The sequence below is a fragment of the Notolepis coatsorum genome (assembly GCF_963971535.1).
Source record: "Notolepis coatsorum genome assembly, chromosome: 4".
Classification (NCBI taxonomy): Eukaryota; Metazoa; Chordata; class Actinopteri; order Aulopiformes; family Paralepididae; genus Notolepis; species Notolepis coatsorum.
Window position 1 is genome coordinate 36,647,862 of NC_140168.1, and position 23,385 is coordinate 36,671,246.

The 23,385-nt window shown below is 46.7% G+C and overlaps 1 protein-coding gene across 1 annotated transcript in view; it reads right to left on the minus strand.

The window, feature by feature from the left end:
* angpt2b (angiopoietin 2b) overlaps nucleotides 1–23,385 on the minus strand; it is an 82,087-nt gene that overhangs the window by 20,791 nt on the left and 37,911 nt on the right. The window contains 5 exon segments of the mRNA XM_084312638.1: nucleotides 1,279–1,380; nucleotides 9,534–9,658; nucleotides 18,184–18,416; nucleotides 21,689–21,810; nucleotides 22,704–22,859. Of these exon segments, the coding sequence (XP_084168764.1) occupies nucleotides 1,279–1,380; nucleotides 9,534–9,658; nucleotides 18,184–18,416; nucleotides 21,689–21,810; nucleotides 22,704–22,859 (738 nt within the window).

The window sequence follows — 23,385 nt, forward strand, 5'->3', positions numbered from 1 at the left end:
GGGGCCTGTTACCACGAGGCGCGCGCGGCGTCTCTCTGAACGCCGCTCTGGTTGTTATTGCGTTTCAATTGAATGCAAATAAACGCGGTGCGTTGTTTGGTCTTTCGGGGGCCGGCCGTGTGCAACTTTTGATCAGCGCCGCTGACCGAGAGTCTGTGAGAATATGAAACGTGGTCACGATCCGTGAAGCGCTTCAGTACACATGTTATCTGCCATCTACCACGGGGCCCCCAGACTCCCACGCTCCGACTGGGGCCAAATATTTATCATCCACTTGTGAAAATATTGTTCTTGAAAAAAAAAAAAAAAAAAAAAACTGTTTTGAAAACACTTTTTCACCTCTCTCTCTCTCTCTCTCTCTCTCTCTCTCTCTCTCTCTCTCTCTCTCTCTCTCTCCCTCTGTTTTTTCATTCTCTGTCTCTTTCTATGTGTCTTGTCTCTGCGCAATCACCATCCTGTGAGCATTTAATTTCCCGTCGATTGTACTAAGTCTTCTATTGAACTACGTGAGCGACGGTTCAATCGAAAGCCCACCGCGCCTCCTCTCTCTGTCATATATCTGTCAAGTCTGTCATTTAAGTCGAGCAAGAAAGCATGCATACCTGTTTTTTTTTTTTATTGTCTCCGTCTGCACAAATAACAAAGCTATTTGTGCTATATATATACAATACAAAGCTGTGAAAACTTGGTTCAGCAAGAACTTCACAGTCTCCTGCATGTGTCTGACTATTCTACCCAGTCCGAGCTTGTTGCTTAGGGCCAGTCTCTTTCAAAGGCTCTTCATTTCATCACCCTGGACCCATTCTCCTAAGCTGGGACTTTGATGGTGGATAAGAAGAAGAAGCTTCGTGGGTGACTGAAGTTCATGGTGTGTGTGTGTGTGTGTGTGTGTGTGTTTGTGTGTGGGAGTATGATGAGGAGAGAGAGAGAGAGAGAGAGAGAGAGAGAGAGAGAGAGAGAGAGAGAGAGAGAGAGAGAGAGAGAGAGAGAGAGCGAGAGAGAGAGAGAGAGAGAGAGAGAGAGAGAGAGCAGGTGCAACAACATGGGGTGTGTCGGAGAACACACAGGGGCGGCCAAATAAAACAAGCACGGGGTCACCTGGGGTCACACGCATGTCATTATCCCACGCATCCCCGCGTCAAACCGCCCACGGACGGGCATGGTTGAACCTCCTGTCCAGTTCTAGAATCCCAATCTCATTCCATGCCCGATTCTGTGCGGTTGTCGCGCCTCCAATGATGCAACTCCACAGGTTGCTACCACCCTACCAAAACCTACCATCCTGTAGTCCCTCCAGCTCCGGTGAAACTCCACCGAGCCGTTCCACCGATGCTGCAGGAGCGTCCAGCCACCTCCTCGGGTCCTCATGTCACAGTACACCTGTGGTGGGGGGGGGACGACATGTGTGCAGTTAGGCTAAAACCATAGAGGGCATAGAGACCTTGCCTGTGTGTTGTAAAACATCGGTGACCACTTTGCAAAGAAATATTATGCCTAATATCTGTACAGAGGTAGAGTGGGTACAACACTGGAAATGCATGATATTATTGTTCCGCCGTGACTTTGTTGTTTACACCACCCAGTAATAACACCACATTATTGCATTCTCGTTGATATCTCTCATGTATCAGCACGTAGCAACTGTTGATCTGCACATGGAAAATGTTCTTCTTCTTCCAACACAGGGGGTATTGTAAATATTCCGTGCAAGGCCTCTTATCGGGGGTGGATTAGCGAACAGGCCTACCCGGGCCCGTTTGGGTATAGGCGATGATTGAGGGGAGGGGCTCACCACGGTCAACAGCAGAGGCATAGCAATAAATTCTGCGCCCTGTGCGCGAGTCGTCTCTGGGACCCTCCCCCCTCCAATTCATATTTCATTCACACCTTTTAGTACCCCCCCCCAGCCCGGGGCCCCGGGTAGTCAGTGACGACAGTGGCTCGTAGGTAGAGCAGTCGCCAGGTTATCCGGAGGTTCCTGGTTCGATTCCCGCTCCTCCCGGGCAGTGTGTCGATGTGTCCTTGAGCAAGACACTTAACCCCTAATTGCTCCTGATGAGCAGGTTGGCACCTTGCATGGTTGCCTCCGCCATCGGTGTGTGAGTGAATGGGTTAAATGTGAGGAACAAATTGTAAAGCACTTTGGATAAAAGCGCTATATAAATGCAGCCATTTGCCATTTAGTGAGTTCCATTCCCCTCCCACCACTACAGCCCTGGTGAACAGTAGGTGCCCTCCCACCACTACAGCCCTGGTGAACAGTAGGTAAATGGCTGCTTTTTTATATAGCGCTTTTATCCAAAGCGCTTTACAATTTGTTCCTCACATTTTACCCATTCACACACCGATGGCGGAGGCAACCATGCAAGGTGCCAACCTGCTCATCGGGAGCAATTAGGGGTTAAGTGTCTTGCTCAAGGACACATCGACACGCTGCCCGGGAGGAGCGGGAATCGAACCGGGAACCTCCGGATTGCCAGACGACTGCTCTACCTCCTGAGCCACTGTCGCCCCGTAGGTGCCCTCCCACCACTACAGCCCTGGTGAACAGTAGGTGCCCTCCCACCACTACAGCCCTGGTGAACAGTAGGTGCCCTCCCACCACTACAGCCCTGGTGAACAGTAGGTGCCCTCCCACCACTACAGCCCTGGTGAACAGTAGGTGCCCTCCCACCACTACAGCCCTGGTGAACAGTAGGTGCCCTCCCACCACTACAGCCCTGGTGAACAGTAGGTGCCCTCCCACCACTACACCCCTGGTGAACAGTAGGTGCCCTCCCACCACTACACCCTGGTGAACAGTAGGTGCCCTCCCACCACTACACCCTGGTGAACAGTAGGTGCCCTCCCACCACTACAGCCCTGGTGAACAGTAGGTGCCACATACACCACTACAGCCCTGGTGAACAGTAGGTGCCCTCCCACCACTACAGCCCTGGTGAACAGTAGGTGCCCTCCCACCACTACAGCCCTGGTGAACAGTAGGTGCCACATACACTACTACACCCTGGTGAACAGTAGGTGCCCTCCCACCACTACAGCCCTGGTGAACAGTAGGTGCCCTCCCACCACTACAGCCCTGGTGAACAGTAGGTGCCACATACACTACTACACCCTGGTGAACAGTAGGTGCCCTCCCACCACTACAGCCCTGGTGAACAGTAGGTGCCCTCCCACCACTACAGCCCTGGTGAACAGTAGGTGCCCTCCCACCACTACAGCCCTGGTGAACAGTAGGTGCCGTCCCACCACTACAGCCCTGGTGAACAGTAGGTGCCACATACACTACTACACCCCTGGATAGGTGCCACATACAAGTGCAGAAAGCAGAGACCCTAAGGAGTCATTTGAGATGCAGCTCAAAACTGTGTGTCAATATGTTCTGTCTAATGATATGTGATAAACATTGTGTTCTAAATTTCACATATTCAAATTAAAAACATGAGTGTAGAGGGGACTAGGGACATTATAATGTAGCCTACCTATAATGACAAGATTATGTCTAATAAGTTGCTCCAGCAATTTCTGAATTTGTACTATTAGTTACTCTAGTTACTATTAGTGCTGTGGTGCAATATCAAACCATTTTGGCCACTAACCTTTGACATCTGGACATTTTGGCAATAATATAATCTTTTCCACTTAGTGATACGGATTACATCCAGAAAATGGTCCCACTTATCCTGAAAGCACCTGCGGGCCATAAATCCTCTGAATGTTCCGGGTCTCTAGTTGCTGGTTGTAAAGTTTCATGAGGATGTGATAATCCTAGCGGTCATGATAGGTCATTTTATCCAGCGAGGTAAAGTAAAAAAGAAAGAAAAAGAAAGAAAAAATGGTTGCCACATTCAAAATGCTACTATGGAGACACATATTTGATTCACAAGAGGCTCAGCTTTACACAGCCATAACCAATTTATACAATTCCATGACTGTTTAGCGACCACAATATGTTGAAATATGCAACAAATTTAATATATCTATAAAAAGGCAAAAACCACATATAATCTGTATGACAATGCACTGCATCAGGGTTTTGCCCTGAACCTGCATAGGACTAGCATTTCCATCCAGATATCTTGTGGTGAGATGTGAAGAGACCCCTTTGAAAATTGCAGTGCCAATCTTTCCCATCCAAGTGAGCTAAATTTGGAGCGATATTAAGCCCCCATTCCCCAAAAGCTAGCATGACATGCCTGGTACCTACAGGATCTCAATAGCTTTCCTTGCACAGTGTGTGGGGGGCTTTCATATGTCCGTGCCCGGGGGGCCATTGTGTCATAATATGTTTGATCTGTTTTTAGGCTACAACAAGGGGTGACAGTGGCTCTGGAGGTAGAGCAGCCGTCTGATAATCCGGAGGTTCCCGGTTCGATTCCTGCTCCTCCTCCCGGGTACTATTTCGAAGTGTCCTTGTGCAAGACACTGAACCCCTAACTGCTACCGATGAGCAGGTTGGCACCTTGCATGGTTGCCTCCGCCGTTGGTGTGTGAATGGGTAAAATCATATGTGAGGAACAAATTGTAAAGCGCTATATAAATGCACCATTTAAGAATAATATCAATTATTTTCAAATAATATGACGGGAGATGTCTACCCCATCAGTACAGTAGGTAAGGTTTCATCAACCTATACAGTAGACACTAAAGCTACTATCTGTAAGACTGGGGCATCACTTTGGAATGAGTTTGGACAGTGCCAGGGACTAAATGGTCCTCACTCTGACAGGCCAGTCAGTTAGGACCATTTACCGGTAGACTCAATAATTAAATTGCACGCTTACTCCACGTAATTGCCCGTGGTTTGAGTCTCCATGTTCCTCGTTCCAAAACAATATAGACCTTTTTTCACAGCAGGCCTTTTGAAGTGCAGTAGAGACACAGCTGCAACTAATAACAGGCCTGTTTCATTTAGGTGTGTCAGTGAGCCAGCATGCACTGTACCGGAGCCTGGAGCGGACCCAATATTAATGTTATTAGTTACTCCATTGTTTGGCCATCAAAATGTCCTCTGTGAAAAGGGCCGCCCGCCTGTCAGAAGTATAACAGATAGCACCATTAAGGTTTAGGAGAGAGCACCTTTAAGGGAGCTCTATTGACAAGCTTTGTGTGCATTATTATTATTATTATTATACAAAACTCTCTGCCACGGATTCTGAGGGTTAAGTCAAAACCCGTCCTGACTCATTATTGCAAGTTTGCCTTGTGTTTTTGAAGGGATCAGCAGAAAGCTCAATTTGTCTCGACAAACACAAGCCGCTGCTGAAATACAGTATAAAATGACCTGGAGACCCCTTTTAAAACACATAGAATCCTTGACATCCCTGCCTGACTGTGATGATTTTTCCCCTATTTTAATTAATTTAAAAAAAAAATCTTTTCACCGCAGTTATATTAGTATCGTAGTTAGCTTTTCTTCTTTTTTGTTTTCTTGAATTTTCTTTAGCCTTTTTATCTATCACATCTTTTTTATTTAAATTTGTTTAACTTTTTTTAATTATTATTTGTTTGTATTAAACATAATTGTTATCGCTCTCCGTGGGTGGGATGGGGAGGGGCTAGGGGATCGGAACGGGAAAGATGTATATGTATGGGGAGGGGGGGGGGGGTAGATGTATAATTTCTTTGTATAACTATCTGTACTTTTTATTTTTTGAAAACTTCCAATAAAGAAAGTTCTAAAAAAAAAGTACCTAATTTCTCTCATTTCAAATCCTCCATCCACTCATTTCTGGTAATGGTGCCTTCTTCTGTGGTTTTCTGGGAAAGCTCGATGAACGCTCGGTGCTGCCACCACTGGTGGCCAATAAAACACATTACTATCACTGTTAACCTGTCAGGCCAAGGTGCTGAGACTTCAGGGAGAACAGGGTGATTTTATACAGAATTTCAGCAGCTAGCGGCTTAAGCGTTTTCACCCCTCTGGCCTTTGTTGAGACTCTCTCTGTTGATCCCTTTGAAAACACATGGTAAACTTTAGTTAGTCAGGACAGGTTTTAACTTAACCCTCAAAATCTGCGCTGGTTCGGTATGTAATGGATACAAAGCTTGTCAATAGGGAGGTGTGGTGGTTACGTACAGTAATTGCTGTTTCCGGCCGGTCCACCATCTTGAAAACGTAATGTATTTCCCCATTGCCCATTTCTAAATCGTCTCGTTTAAAACAAATAAAGCATGAACATTTGCAGGGTGTACCTTTCTGTGCGTATTCATCCACAATCTATAGCTCAACATGAAAATATTTGCAATTCATTTTGAATTGAATTTTTTTTCAAACAGAAATGCTAGTGATGGAAGGGAACTCATTTTGTGCAAAAGTGGAAAGCTTGCCAATGTTCATGAGGCAGAATTGTTACAATAGCCGATAATCCATTTTCCCAATGATAAATCCCTATATCAATCAATCAAACCTTGCGGGCGGTCCAAAGTGACGTCAGACTACACTTCCCTATAGAGCTACCTTTAAGGTTCAGCATGTCACACCTTATAGCCCCAGAAGAGTCTGCACAGGAGGACAGGAGAGTGAGAGTCTAGTTATACATCAGACCCTGAGGAAGCAAAACACAACGTCTTCTCGTGCCTGAAACTGGTCTTGGAAGCCTCAGCAAAACCACAGAGGGGAGGGGGGTGGGGGGGGGGGTGTACGTTGGCAGGGCAGCCAACATTTCAGGACGTCATGGCGATGATATGAGACAGGTGGGTAGGCGGAACATGGAGCGTCAGCACGTTCTCTTATCCTCTCGTGTGAGGGTCCAGAGGTGGGAGGCATCTCGTCTTTCGTTGCACACATTTTAGTTTTTTTCGTTTAGCTATTTTGCATTTGCCGTTATGTAGATGTGTTTGGACGGACAAACTGTAATGAACTGCACCCATTCATCTCTTCGATGAAAATGTAAATGTATACTTGCTATGGGAATGGTTTTAAACATCTCAGGCTCTCTCTCTATGGGGTTCACAAGTAACCATGAACGTGTGAATTGTTCTCCCGGGTGGTGGGATTAGATGGAGATTTTGTTTAGATGGATTTTGTATACTGGGATCATTCACATTGTAATAGCTTTACTTCAGACCTCAGTGGCTGTGGAATGGGCCTTCGTCCATGTTATGCTCAACGTTGGACATTTCTCTAATACTGCATTTCTGTTATTGAGATACAAGGAAGGGTCACAACGCTCGCTGAAACGTCGCTAGCGATGCAAAATAGAAGGGAAAAATTATAGCAGACAGAAGACACTGTTGGCATGAATGGTTGCTATGAAACCAATACACCTCACTATAACCGTTCCCTGACTCCCTGCCTGGCTTTGAGGCCACTGCAGGGTTCCATATCTGATACACAGGTGCTGGTGGGTGGACGACCTCCCGAGAGAGGTTTCTACATCTACTGTAAAATGGCCCCTTTCTTCTTTTTTGGAAACAGGGCGAGGGTTTTCCGATTTTCTCAGAAGAAGTCAAATAGAGCTTGGTTATTTTCCTTCTTCGGAAAACGAGGGAAACAAATTGAGGCAACATATTGTGACTATGCTCTGGCACATTAAGACAATGTTCTGGCCTTCGAAATAACCCTGTGAATACGAAGACAGAGCCCTGAAATAGAATTCTCCATGAAACTCATTTCCCACGTGTGATCATGTTAGTGTACTGATTATGACCAGATCCACATTTTGTTTTTGAATTTATGGACGGTATACAGTTACTTGGGGCCTAATCTGTTACAGTTTAATACAAGTATAGTCCAATGAACCCTATGGTTTTGACTATTATTGTTATTATCATCTGCAGCAGGTTTTCAGAATATAACAGTTTTTCTTTTTTCTTAAAGGGGCACTTCCCAAAAAAAAACAATGCTGGTTTATTTTGCACATAATCTCACACACATCCAAAATACAGTTTTGCACACATTCATTTAGTTTGATAGTTATTGAGAGTATATGGCCACCAGTGATGTCATCGGAGACATTGAATCCTTAATTAGCGTTAATTACAGCACCATGCAATGATCTTCATTTCGATTTCTGCATTTCATCGAGCTGCAATTAACACAACACAAGGATCCAATGTCCCTTATGATGACATCACCGGTGGCCACATTAAACTCCTTTATTAATAGCTGTCAAACCCAATGAATGTGTGCAAAACCATTATGAGTTTTTGGAATGCATGTGAGATTGTGTGGAAAATAAATCAGCATTGTTTCTTTTTGGGGAAGTGCCCCCTCTAATAAAGGCTCGCAGCAGCGTTATAAATCTCATATTATGAACTCTTTTATTTGGGTGTGCATACTCCAGAATGACATAAAACAGCTGTAGTGTCTTGCTCAATCATGTGTCCCTGGTATGAAGACAAAAACAAGCTGTAGAGAGAAATGAGGTACGATGCCTGTGACCATGGCAGTGTCAATATGTATCAACAAGAACAGTTTGAGTTTTTAGCGGAACATGCATTTACATTACATCAGTTTAGCATGGAATAGCCTTTTGGATAAAGCGTATGATTAGCCATTTGGTTTTCTGAATGTTTGTACCATTAAAATTGTAAACTCAGATTTGGAAAGAAAATAAGAAAAAAGCACTTCAAGTAATTTCACTTGTCAGAGATGCTTCTTTTGGATTTGCCAGCCTTTTGATCATGGATGCCTAACAGGCTTTGGCCAAATCCGCATCCCACGCAAATGTATATCTGGTCTCTCATTGAGAAAGCACACGCACACAAACACACACATTCTGCATAGAATATAGGGTAATTTAAAAGCTGCCTGGTACAACCACCCAGTTTGTCAACCACAATGGCATTAAATAGATGGCATAGATTGAAAGCAGAGCCGACGTTGAGAGCGCCGTCTTGCATCTATACATAACGTTGGCCCCAGTTGGCAGGAAACGCGAGGCGCGGGTGCCAAACACCTGGCCGTGTTGCTCACAGGAAATGAGGAGGAAGAGGAGGGGGGTGAAATGGAGGCAGAGTGGGGGGTGCCTGCCAGCAAACCTTTTTTTTTTTGCTTTGTTTTCTGTTGGGCTCCGGCAGGGGAGATCCCAGCCAAGAACGAGAGGGTGGATAGCCTGGTGGTGTATGTTGAGTTAGCAAGGCTTAGCTACTTCAGGTCAGCGGTCCCTGACTTAGCATTCAACTGCACACTCTTGCCGTGCCCGGGAGCCTGGGGGGCGACAATACGCTCCTGTCGCTTATTATTTCAGCTCCCCATTTCCCGATTGTGACATTTCGGTCTCTATGTCAAACAGTCCAGTGGAATAGCTTTTTGCACCCAAAACTGTTTTCCTTCCAGATTCTAGTTTAGCCTCCCCGTGAAAACAAACAAACCTTGTGGATGTTACAGAGTTGAATGTCATCGAGTCCTGGGTGTTTCTGTAAAATACGCGATGAAAGCGTACAGCAGATGCGAAAAGTTCCATTGTTAGATTTCGAGCGACTGAATAGAATGTATACACACAGGTTTCACAATGTGTGATAGCATGCCACAGCCGATCATGTGATGATTAGCAGGAAAGGTGAATGGCTTTTGGGAACTTTATTACCTTGACAGTTTGCGTTGAGTTTGGGAGGAGTATGCTGTACAACCCGCTCTCCGTCACTCCAGATTGTAAGATCTCTGCACAGTCTCTGAAGCTGGTCGGCTCCTCTTTGGAAAGAGTAGAGATTTCTGTACGTAAATCAGAATCACAATCACAATCAGAATCAGATTCTAAAATTAGAAGGTCTATATTGCCAAGCAGTTTTCACATTTGATTTGGTTGTTTTTGGTGCGACATTGACGGACAGACAATTATGGTAGAATACGTTTTTTTAAGGTGGAATCAAATTAAATGGAATATAAACTAAATTAACATAGAAGCACAATAGAATAGAATATAATTATACATTTTAAATAAAAATAGGCCAGGGCTGTACAACTGTGCACAATGTGGTCAAGTATATACACTAATTAGGAAAAAAATAACATCACAGTGTTGAATATTTACAGGATGGAATATTTAGCAGGGCCGTGCAATTGAGCAGTAATGTGCAAAAAGTATGAACAGTGAAGTATGAACAAGTATAAAGAGTTGTGATTGTATACAAATATATAGTCCAGTGGGGGGTGTTAATGTAAAACAGTGGGGGGTGTCAAGTGGGGGTCCCAAGCCTTGTTGATGAGGGGGATGAGATGGATGACATGATTAGGGATGCATTCACCTTATTGGCTCCAACACACACAAACAAACCAGAACTGAGTTGCTGGGACTTAAGTCCAGCTTCGGGTTTAGCTTCCGAAGCTATAGTCTTAATGTCCCCAGTGACTATAACCAAGTTCTGTTAGTATAGCGACGCTCTGCGTCACTCTCTGCACTGTCCTCGCACACGTGCACACGCACTGAATAAAGACCACAATGTACCTTTAATCCCAATATTTGTCTGACCACACCCCTCTCAGCTTACCCATATAAGCAGGGGTGGGGCCACCCACTCGCCTCCTTCCCAAGCTTTCACCACAAGGCGAGATCAAGGGCTGCAGCGGCGTCGGACGCAGAGCGTCGCTATACTAACAGAACTTGGTTATAGTCATAACCTAACGTTCTGTATCGTATTAGCTCTCGCTCGGCGTCACTCTCTGCACAAGGGAGAACAGGGAGGGCCGAGCCCCCCCGACCCACCCTAATGGAGGGCACCCCCCCTATTGGGGGCTTCACGGGAGGGCGACCGACCCGACCGTGCGAAGAGGCACTCAAGCAACTCAACGCACAGGGTGAGCAGACCATGGCTTGACCCCACGACTACACACACGCACAACCCGCATGCCACTCGGGAACGAACGGAGGAAACAACCTCGTTACTGCCCCCAGAATCACGGGGTCAAGGGCAAACCCAACCCCGTGGCAAGGCCGTAGCAGCGGAGCGCGAAGGAAGACCCAGACCCACCAAAGGGACTGGACCCCCTGGAACGGGGGCCCGGAGAAGTCCATGATGCCAGCATCAAGACCCCACCAGGTGGGAACTTAGTGACCCCGCCCCCCACATCACCAGCGTATTCGGACAAAGGCCCCTCAGCCGAGCGGGCCCTGTCCCCCCAATAGTACACCGCCTGGCACACTGACCCTGCAGAACAGGCAGTCAGCATGGCCGTAAGCACACAAAAAAGGTTAACCAACGGAAGCAGGCAGCGCACCGGGGAAAAACCAGGCAACAGGCTGTTAACCCTAGCCTGGAGACTGTGGACGAGACAGGCGCCAGAGGGGACAGCTGAACACAGCCACCCCGGCGGAAAGGGCGTATGCTGGCGTTGTTGCATGACCAAGCCTCCATTTAAAAAAAAACCACCCAGAGGGGTTGAGGCAGAGAAGGCTGACACGATTGGCAGACGTCATGAACGTGCAGGGGCACCCTCAACCGGTGAACCCGGGAGTTGACACTGCTCCAACACACCAGGAAATCAACCACCTTGGTGTTACCCAATGCGGCGGTTGTTCCTATAACCCCTCAAGAAAAAACTCCAAAACACACCTGCGAGTATACACCGGCTATACCGCAGTACAAGTGTTTCAGTTTTCAAAAAGGGTTAACCCAGGCCTACGGGTCGACGAAACATTACTTCGGACCGGGCCTGGCGATACGGGAAGCACAGGGTCACCAGAGGAGTTCAAAGACCACCCCAACAGGCCCCTCTTCGCCATGCGTGAGAGAAGAGCGAAAAAGAATGGAGAACCAGCCCCAAGCACACCGTACTAGGTATTCCCAGGCGGTCTCCCAACCAAGTACTAACCAGGACCAACCTGTGTAGCGGCCGAGATCTGACGAGATCGAGCGTGTACAGGTTGGCATGGCCGTAAGCCATTACGACAGTGCTGAGTAAAAAATTTACCCAACCAGGGTCTCCATAGCGCTTAACCCTGTGACACCCGGACCGACCTGGCATTTTTCCCCCTGAAAAAAGCCCAAGTCCCTCAGGGTACCAGAACAGCAGATCTGCATCCCCGGCGGACAACGGGTTCAACTGATCCGGACCAGCGTGACCAGAACCAGTCCCGTGCCCTAACCACGCCGACATGCCTACTCCAGGAGAAAGGGCAGATATGCGTGTTGATCTTAACATGAAAAGAAGGCGCCACCCAGACGTTCGAGCGAACCGCGCCCGGTGGCCCACCCCCAGGGCGTGAGACCCCTCTACATATGTTCAGATCCATTCCGTCATCATCCCCCAGACATGAACGAGAATCCGTCGATAACCAACCCAGGTCATGGGATGTGGTTGTCGGAAGAGGAAAAACCTCCATCCCAGTTGCTTTATAAAAACGCCGTTTTAATAAAGTCGCCTGTTTACAGCGAGCTAGCACTATACGTGCGTCGGGACACACCCACATCAATGAACAGGCTATTTAGACCTGTCATTGAATCCCCAAGGCGCCATGGGGAACGACAAGAGGGGTGTGACACTTCCTAACTCCAACTCTTTTTTAATAGAAAAGAAGGAAGCACCAACAGTATGTATCCCAGTCTACACAGCCGGGGGTAAATTTTTTTCACATTTTTACATCCCACCACCCTCCCATAGGAAGGAGACGGGAATCCCCAGAGAGACTTCCCACGCGAGCTGTACAGATTGAAAAGAATATATTGCACCTTGAGCCATGTAAAAAAAAAATGGTTTTAGGGCTCTCCGGGGAAGAGGCACTGAACCCATACACACTCAATAATCGAATTGAATCGAATACATACACAATAGAATAGGACACCTTCTAGAGGGTCCACTCACCTTGACAATCTGAGGAGGAGGCTCTGTACTCTGAAGGAGGCTCCCTCACATGGAAGGAGGAGTCCGAACTCACAGAAGGCCCGAATAGGCGCTTGGTGAGGAGGAGCCCTGACCACCCCCCGAAAACAGATCCATCACATGGACCTGAACAGCACACGGAAGTCCTACCAACAGAGACGCGCACGGTGACGTACTCTATGGCGGGGGAATTTCTGCGGTGCACAGGCCCAATATTCCAGGCCGTGGGACCAGGAAACTCCCCCCCCCACCCCCCCCCCCCCTCACCCCGTAACGTGCCGAACCGCAACGTGACAGGAACCTTGAAGGACAGGGGGTGTACCCCTGACCAACAGAAAAAAGGGGGAGAGGAAAGGTTACCAGTTCACCCCTTTACGACCCCACACCCATGATACGATGTAATGACAAAAAGAGAGTATGACACAGTCATAGTCAGCTCTATGAAGCGTTTGACAGCTTCACACAGCGCATGAGCTAACCTGCTATCTGATTTTTACTAAGGAAAACACAGAATAGAGAGGGCTCTCTAAGAGCCCCGGTCCAAACTTACACATGTGCTTCTGTGGCCAGTCCAACCCAGTTGTAGGTCACATGACACACATAACCCATCATCACCTACAAAAATTGGCAAAAACACACTACAGAGGAACGCCGTTTTTCATAATGAGATAATACATAATTCTCGATTAGTATCGGCCACAGGCCTTGCTAAGCACACACGAAAGCGACCAACAATCTTTTCTTTTAGGAAAATAAAGGTTCTCCAGCAGATTTAGCACAACCTCAGCAATCAAGCTAAGGGTTACATCGTATCCCTACCACACATTGACACAATGTAGTGCAACAACATGTCCACTCTGATAGGAGGATGAAGAAGTCCCCAGGGAACCGGGGGGAAAAACACAATCCTCCTACTTTACCCTTAATACGGCCAGTTAAAACAGGAAAACCTGTTAATATGTGAACACACTGTTTATTGTCATTACAGGCTGAGAAAAGAACCATTCTTTACTCATTTGTCACTAAGCATAGCTTCATAGGTTAGTTAACCCCCTTAGTTGTGAGTACACGGTACATATAAACACACATGATGTTTCTCACACAACAACCAGATCATTTTCACATCTGTAACAACAACCCGATTTGCACGGAGAAGCTAATTACCAGTGACAAGACAATTCACACATAACTCGTGTCGTATCCTAAATGTATTGCAGCAACACACGTTTTTGGAAAACATCGTTATTTACAAAACATTTAGAAGGTAAAGCCAGAAGACGTGTATAAGGTCTAGCCAAACCTTGCCTACCCCGGAGCGTAGATCAACGAAGTGCAGTCTCAAGGCCCCGTAGTAAACACAGCCGTCCTGTGTTGCCGACCCGGCCAGCGTCGCCGCTCCAACCCGTCGCTACGGTCCCCTTTGTTGACGCAATCCTTGCCGTCCTGGCTCAGGGCAGGGTCGACGAACATCCCCTGTCAAAGATGATGTCGTAGTCAAGAGTGTAAAACATGTTATAATCAAAGCACGTTCAACAGAGTAGCATTAAGCTAACGGCCGCCCTAACCGTCGGACGCTACCGCACCCGCCCGCGAGACGCCGAGCGAACGGCGCGCGCGACCAGAGAGTAGCTTCGAATCCCCCCCGCCTCTCCCCGTGAGCCACCCCGCGCTGGACCTAGGCCGATAGCAGCAAGCTAACGTTCCCCAGCCTAACCTAGTAGGCCACCTAGTGATCACAGCAGGCTAGCGCCGCAGCTAACAGCTGACTGGCTAACAGTAGGCCACCACTAGCACGTAAGCTAAGCAGCTATCACCTGAACGCGTACACAATGATATAACACTCACCCAGACAGGCCGCCGTTCTGAAACCCTCCTCACTTTTTAAGAGAAAAGAGAAACAAGATGTTAACACAGTTTTACAACGGTGATTTTACCACACCCGACGGAGCCAGCACAATACCCAACTGGCCTGTGTAGCTGACTTTGAACACAGATCTTCCGCTATCGAACATCTATGCCCATATCTCCTCGTGAGGGAATACTCTCATTTGGATATGAAAGAAGGGGCCTACACGGTGACAGAGAGATATCCACTCGTCCAGAAAACACAGGGATCACCAGTGTTAATGGTCGTGGCCCACTAGTTAAAACTATAATGGGCTTCAGACCAAGGTCTTCTGTCGCCTAAGAGGCTGAACAAAGGACCCTAGCCTGGGGCCGGTTTTCATAAACATTGTCAATTAGCCCCCATAGCACTAACAGACAAGTGGAGCCTGCCAGCAAAACATAACTCACCAAACCCGGAACCCACCGCTTCTCACAACAGCGGCGCGTCCTACAGCCCAGCTGTGTCTTTACCGCAACCAGCACACAGCAAGGACTGCAGTTGGAAAAGCATGTAGCGGCGCGAACTCCCAATACGAAAACCGATGGAGGATTTTTAGAATGATCATCATCTTCCAGACACTCCAGTACGAAAACAATATCGCCGTATTTTCTCGAAAATAGTGAGAGAGAAAATAAAGATATGATGTCAACGTATCCTTGTTTTCCAACTCTTCTCCTACCATCACATCACTTCAAGTGTGGGGATCTACCGAGGCACTTCCTTGTGGTGAAAGCGAGAAGGAGACGAGTGGGTGGCCCCACCCCTGCTTATATAGGTAAGCTGATAGGGGTGTGGTCAGACAAATATTGGGATTAAAGGTACATTGTGGTCTTTATTCAGTGCGTGTGCACGTGTGCGAGGACAGTGCAGAGAGTGACGCCGAGCGAGAGCTAATACGATACAGAACTCAAGTTACACCAACTCGCACATTCAAAAACACCTCTGTCTGATACATATTTAGTCGCAACCCCACACTGCATCTTTACCTCACTGGTAACATACAGTATTACTGCTGATGGGTGAAAATCTAATTTTCAGATTGTATTTTTTGTAGGGCTATCAATCGATTAAAATATTTAATTGCACGATTGTCCATAGTTAACTGTGATTAATTGCATATTAATTACACATTTTTGTATCTGTTCAAAATGTACCTTAAAGGGACAAGCCTTAAGGTCCCCCTATAGGGGGACCCTGCTTTTCTTTATCATAAATCGATCAATGGAGACCGTATTAGATCCCCAATTATCAAATTATGGGGTATCATTGGAAAGCCAAACTCATTGGCTACAACCCTGTGCAAATATTCTCGAAATCGCCAAATGATTGACGGAGCTAGAGCCCCGGGAGTCGGGGGTGGTAATGTGTACTTTTGCGTACTTTGGGGCACGCCTCACATATCGGCATGTAACTCGAGAACCGCTGAACGGATCTTGTCACCTGAAAGGGCAATCGACAGGCAACAAATAGGGCTTTAATTCCATCTATATATTGTATTAAAAGAAATGCACACCCGTGCCCCTAGAGGTCGGCAAAGAATCGTCCACATGTGGGACCTTGGATGTTAAGAGGTTAATGTTTAAGAAAAAATTTAGCCAAGAGTAAAGACCATAACCCTATCAAAAACAGTAGTCAAAGTCTATATTTTCATTTTTACCGATGTTTTATACGATTTATCGGAGATACGAATTTATCAGAAAATGCTAATTATCATAAAAACCGCAAGGAAATGACTAAATCCAGATTCAACCCTGCCATTGGAAAGAGGAGCATTTTCCCTATCCATAGATGTATGATTTGGCCATAATAAGGTCAAGGTCAAGTTCAAGGTCAAATATGAATTTATAATTAAAATAGATTATCATTAATTACTGTATATACAAATCCTTCTGTTTAATCATCTTCCCGCGGTTCATTTGCTTAGATTTTCTTGTGCCCCACAGATTTAACATTTCATTACAATTTACTCAGCCTAGTAACAGACACAATATTTCTGACACTGGAAATACATACCCCCAGGTCGCTAGATGTTCCTAGATACCAAGAACATGCAAATTGACCTTGCAGAAGTGGAGCAATCTTCCATTTACTTAGGCATATACCTTTAGGCGAAAATGGTCTAGAGATTAACAGGTTAAGTTATGTTCTCGTATCAACATGGGAGTGGACAGATATGCTTACTTTATGCAAATGTGTGTTTATTAAATTAAATAAATAACCAAAATGACAAATAGTGTCCAGAAAAAACAAGGTACTGCATTTAGCATAAAATAAATGCTGTAAATAATCATAACATGGCAAAGCCCAATAGGCAACAACATATGGTCATATTGACCTGCTAAATGTAACATTACTCTGTAATATGAGACACAGTCTAGTCTCATAGTCTCCAACTTTACTCTCATAAATGTCCACTAAAACCAAACACACATTATACAACAGGTACATTGGTAAGCAAAGTTTTCCATTACTCAAAGATCATTCCCTGGATCCCTCGCACTTGTAAAGCAAATCACATGATGTAATTGTGTCCAACCTCACATGGGGAAAAATAAAGGTCACAAAATCATCCCCTGCTACTATGTGGAATCAAAACAGTGTCACACATCCAACTGGATGGAGTCCAATGTTAATATCTTGCCAACCTTTTACAGACTAATATACTTTTGTACAGTAAAACTAAAGTTCTCTCTCTCCCCCTCTCACATAGTATCATGTGAGAGATTATATTTGTTTATTTTGTAAGGGCATATTGGGGGACAGTCAGACACATACACATAAATACAAGAAATGCATGTCAGTAATTAGAATTTACTCAGAAATGTTTGTCTGAAGAAGTCTGTCATGAAAATGCTTTTTTTATGATATATGAACTGGTATATGGACAGAATCATTGTACATTCTTACAATTCATCTTTTCTTCATGTGCGTTATATGTCAAACTATTTGTGGCGTTAATGGGCATATGCAATGCATTATTAACGCACTAACAGTCCTAATTATTTTGTAGTTGCATGTTCGATTTTGAATTGGTTCAATTGACCTGAGGATCAGGAAACCTACTCGTAAACAAGCATGCAAAAGTTCTGGCCAAGTGAAAACGTAAACATTTACCAAAAATGGAGACTGAAGCTCCGCAACAGCAACATATAACAGACCCACTCGTCCTAAAAGTACACCAGGGCCTATATTTATCACTCTTCTGAGTGTAGGGGTACTGATCTAGGATCACCTACGACTCGCAAGCCGGTCTAACGTTGGATCAGCGCTCCTGCTCGCTCGCTAGAAGGTCCTGGGTTCGATTCCCACTTGGGGACCAGGTTGCCGTCGTACCCAGGTGGGGTATCTCCAGGGCATTTCTGTGTGGAGTTTGCATGTTCTCCCCATGCTGGCAAGAGTTTCCCCTCCCAATAAGATAAACCCAATGGTTTGTCGCCAGGGGCGCCCGCGCGCATGTGTGTTCCTGTGTTCCTAAATCTCATATGTGTGTGTGTGTGTTAATCTGCATGTCAATTAAAGACTCCGTCTTTACCATTGCAGTGGGTGACCATAGCCAGCAGCTGCTGTACGGTGTCCGTGAGCGTGGCCTGCTGCTTCTGGAGCATGGTGCTGTTGTAGGTGGAGCTGCCCAGCTCCCCCTGCAGCTGGCTGACCAGGAGACTCTGCCTCTCCAGGAGGTCCTGGAGCTGGAGCTTCTCCCCCTGCAAGCCCTGCAGCTCCCTGCCATACCGAGCCTCCAGGGACAGGAACTTCTGCTCCAGAAAACTGGGGGATGGAAGGAGAGGGAGTGTGAAGGGGAGTGAGGAGTGAGGGGAGGGTGAAAGGCAAGAGGCGGAGAAGAGGAGAGGAGAGGAGAGGAGAGGAGAGGAGAGGAGAGGAGAGAAGAGAAGAGAAGAGAAGAGAAGAGAAGAGAAGAGAAGAGAAGAGAAGAGAAGAGGAGAGAAGAGAAGAGAAGAGAAGAGGAGAGGAGAGGAGAGGAGAGGAGAGAGGAGAGGAGAGGAGAGGAGAGGAGAGGAGAGGAGAGGAGAGGAGAGGAGAGGAGAGGAGAGGAGAGGAGAGGAGAGGAGAGGAGAGGAGAAAAGAGAAAAAAAGAAAAGAGAAGAAAAGAGCTCCCTGCCATTCAGAATTTACCTTTCCTCTCACAGTCATAGGTTACACAAACCAATGCACGCTCACTCACATTCAATCAGTGCAGCTGAGATGAAGGATGAGTTATAGACTCCGGAGTGAGAGTCTCGTTGGGCTCACCGCTGTAGAAACACCTGTACAGCAGTGGCGTTCGCAGATGGGTCCACGTCCTAGGCCTCTCAATCATGGACCTGCAGGCACCAGTCTGACAGGGACGGTGTGTGTGTGCATGCATGCATGCGTGTGTGTGTGTGTGTGTGTGTGTGTGTGTGTGTGTGTGTGTGTGTGTGTGTGTGTGTGTGTGTGTGTGTGTGTGTGTGTGTGATTGAACGCACCAGCCCCAAACCCTCCGGCTCCAAATGAACATCATAAATCCCAGCAGCCTGATCTTTATGTCTCTGACTAACGACTCTGCAGCAGTTATTTATTGAAACAATCCAGCCACCCAGATTGAACAAGCTACTTTTTCAGCCCCCTGCACACGCGCGATCGCTTGACAAAACACACGTTTTCTCAATCTCTCACCGCGGAGCCGCGCACTCTTCCCGTGCTGCGGGTGGAAACCGGGGCTTCGCTCGAATCGATTTGCAATGGCAATTCCGTTTTACGTTTTCCTTTGTGGCGGGACTTCCAGGCTGTCCAGGGTCATGATGATGATGATGGTTATGATGATGGCTGCGTAGCGTGTTCCTGCTCCTCTCGGCTTCGCGTATTTTTTTTGCCTCCCAAAACAAAAAAAAGCTTACTGATGGCTTCTCTACACTCCCTGACTCGATGACAATCAAACAGGCGGTCGTAGTTTTAGAAGAACATGATGAGCACGAGACGAGTGACTGCCAGAGAACACCAAACCACGGATGAGCGATCAAACGGCGCCTCACAGCTCCGGGAAGACTGTGCGTCACTCGGCCCAGTTCACTGAAAGGGCTCCTGGGAAGCACTTCCAAGGAGCTGGAGTGAGATCAAAAGAACGCATCTATTCCAAAGCAAAGAAATACTGTGTCGATGTCACCCCAAAAAACTCAAACTATTTTAATGATTAAGTTAATGCAATAGGAGGACCGCTCTGGTAGGTCCTCCTCATCAACCTTTAAGAATGCACAGAGATGTCCAACGCGAGTCGTCACCTGCCGGAAAAGATCACTAAATGGTAGCCAGCCTTTATCAGATGAACCAGTCGAGATCGTTGCATTGGTCCACCCCAACAGAGCTCTGTGAAACCCCCGGTCCATGGTAATAAAGACACAGACGGGGACCGAATTCTGAATTCATCCGTTGAAACTTCTCGTGGGAATATCTTATCTTGTGTTAATTTTTGCCAATGAATTACAGTGAGACCACTCGTCCCTGCTACTCAAGGCATGCAAATGTGGCTCCAAAGCCTTCTTACTGTATCCAGTGAGGATCAGGTTATAACACGATGACGGGAAGACTATGCCTTTGACTCCACAAAAGAGGCAGAGGACTTCAGCAATCAGCCATCGTGAAGTATCCATTATTTCTTTGGCAGCAACAGTTAGGCCTACAAGGCTGCCTACTACTTTCTCTTTCTCTCTTTCTCTCTTTTTCTCCCTCATGGACTACCGCACGGGAGAGAGTGAGACTGAGGGCAGTTTGCTTTGCGGTAGCAGACTTGACGAAAGTACGAGTCAGAGTGTCATTCGTTACCCTGTTTCACATGTTGTTGGTTTTTCTCTACAGAAGGGAAGAAAACCTCAACAACAATGTTACGATCCAGCCGATGTTTAAACAGTTGTCGTTATGATGACAGTGCCAACATCATAGCATTCTGGAAACCGTTAAAGTGTTATGCTTATAGCCATGTAATACACATGTAATTATATAATCATATCTCGCTATTGTCCGTTGATTATTTATTTTCCTTTGCTCCCTGCAGTGCACTGCACTTCCTCTTACAACCCCCACCAGTGTTTTGCCTATAATTCCTACAAAAACAAATATTTCTCTTTCCTCTTTCCAGTCGGCATCGGTTCAAAGCTGGCTCCGCGCCCCTCGGGGATCGGCGGCGGTATTGTTCCCCGGCACCACTAACGCGCTTACTTCTCCCCCTCTTCACAGCTGCCTGGCTCCAACTCTACTGTAACCTCTCAATCAAATGTCTCTCTCGCCGCGGCGTTTGTCCTTCGGGAGGTGCATTCATTTATTTGACACGTGAGGACGGCGTCGCTGACATGAAGGACGAGGGTCAAAGGGCCAAGCGGGGGCCAAATGTATAACAGGTGGCGGGGGGGTCGAGGCGCCGTGTCCTCCTCCCCTGGTCGCGCTCGGTACAGATGGATGGATGGATAAACAAGCGCTCCCTCCACGCTCCTCGGAGGACCTGTCCTTAACCCCTGTGTCTGTTGTTGACCCTCGGCTGACCCTGCGTTCTTAGAGAGAATGGGAAACCCCTAATCGCCCCCTGACACCGAGAAGCAATTCATGATCATTAAGCAGACTTATTGTGATTCATGTATGAAGATGTGTTTGCACTATATAAAAATTCTAATCTACACTAGACCTTGTAAGTTACCCAGCATGGAGATACCATGCATCTTACTGTATGTCGTATCACCACAAAACTCATGCATGACAAACACGCGTTTGCCAAATCATTCCTGTGCAGTTGGTGGTGAAAAGAGAACACGTTTAGAAATTTTTTAATTATTCCCCTCTGAGGCAGAGAAACAGTCGCCTATAAACGCAAGCCTATACAGTGAAACAGATTTGTCAACGAAGGACATGTATGTAACAGATAATGAGAGAAGATGTCGAGGCGCCAGTGTTGTATTATTTCGGACTCCTTTGGGAGGTCAGTGAAAGCCTTATCTCTGGGAAACCCGCACTGAGCAGGTCTCCCCGCGCGTTGCTGTGCCTCTGCCTGGCGCGAGTTCTGTGCGCCCGCTCACCTGTTCTTGTCGTTGAGCCGTGAGATCTCCTGGGTCTGCTGCAGGATGTGCTTCTCCAGACGGCTGGTGAACAGCGAGTACTCCAGCAGCTGTATCTCCAGACGACTCGTCTGGTTCAACACCTAGAGACAGACGGCAGCACGGATGAAACGGTGGCAAGGATGGACGGATGGATCGATAGATAAGACAAGATAAGATATTCCTTTATTGATCCCCTTGGGGGAAATTCAGTATCATAGCAGCATGGGGGAGGGGGGAGGGGAGGTACAGGTAGTAGCAGACATACAGGTACAGGTCACAGAATTATAGTACAGTGGTGGAGAAGTAAAACAAATTTTTTATAAAAAGGCAATGTAAACAATATACAATATGTCAGTGGATGGATGCATGGATGGGTGGGTGGATGGATGGATAGATCGGTAGATCGATGGAGAGATGAATGGGTGGATGGATGAATGGAGGTGTTGACAGGGAGTTAACAGGAATACCAGCGCGGACATGAATAATGCCATCACCCTTTGACCTGACAATGAAAAGCTGAGCTGTGTTTTTCCCACGTACACCTGTGCACTGTTTTTAAAGCAACGGCACAAAACAAGCGTCGGAACGGACCCCGGCTTGAATATTTGTGCAGGTTGTGTTATTGTGCATCATATGGACTTGGTACAAAGAGAGCGGAACAATCGAGAACAAAATACACCGGTCTGTAATAACAGCCCTGGGACGTGATTAAAGGCACAGCTGTGTCGAGCTACTGTGTTTTATGTTTAAATTGGCTTGTTGTCAGTCACCTACCTCAACCCGGCTTGTCAGTCAGGGTTTGTACAACCAAACAGCAGCTGTTTCAGAGCAGTGGGTCTCATGGGTCAGTGGGTTACATCTGATTTTAACTAATTACCACCTCATCAGGATCTCAGTGAGGGCCGAACGCCAGATGTGCCGAGGCATCGACTTGAACAACTTCCTCTCAGGGTGCACGACTCCTCTTCCGCTTGGGCTCGGCCAATCGGCTCACCTGTGTCTCGACGTCTGTCAGTTTGCGAGTCTGCTCCGCCGATTGGCTGAGGAGGTTGGTCCCGATCTCCAACATGGCCGCCGTCTGGGTGTGGACAGCGTTCCTTTTCATCTCCTCCATCCTGGACCTGACATTCTCCTGGATGTAGATCTCAAGCTGTAGGGGACATGAAAAGTGGAACATCGTCAGTCGGGACATCTGATTTGTTCCGCCCCCGCCTGGACACCGAAGGGCCCACTGTGCCGAAACGGTTGCGCCTTTTAGTCCTTTAAGTAGTCTGCTTTGTAGTCCTTTAAATAGTCTGCCTTGTAGTCCTTTAAGTAGTCTGCATTGTAGTCCTTTAAGTAGTCTGCATTGTAGTCCTTTAAGTAGTCTGCTTTGTAGTCCTTTAAGTATTCTGCTTTGTAGTCCTTTAAGTAGTCTGCTTTGTAGTCCTTTAAGTAGTCTGCCTTGTAGTCCTTTAAGTAGACTGCTTTGTAGTCCTTTAAGTAGTCTGCCTTGTAGTCCTTTAAGTAGTCTGCATTGTAGTCCTTTAAGTAGTCTGCTTTTTAGTCCTTTAAGTAGTCTGTTTTGTAGTCCTTTAAGTAGTCTGCCTTATAGTCCTTTAAGTAGTCTGCATTGTAGTCCTTTAAGTAGTCTGCTTTGTAGTCCTTTAAGTAGTCTGCCTTGTAGTCCTTTAAGT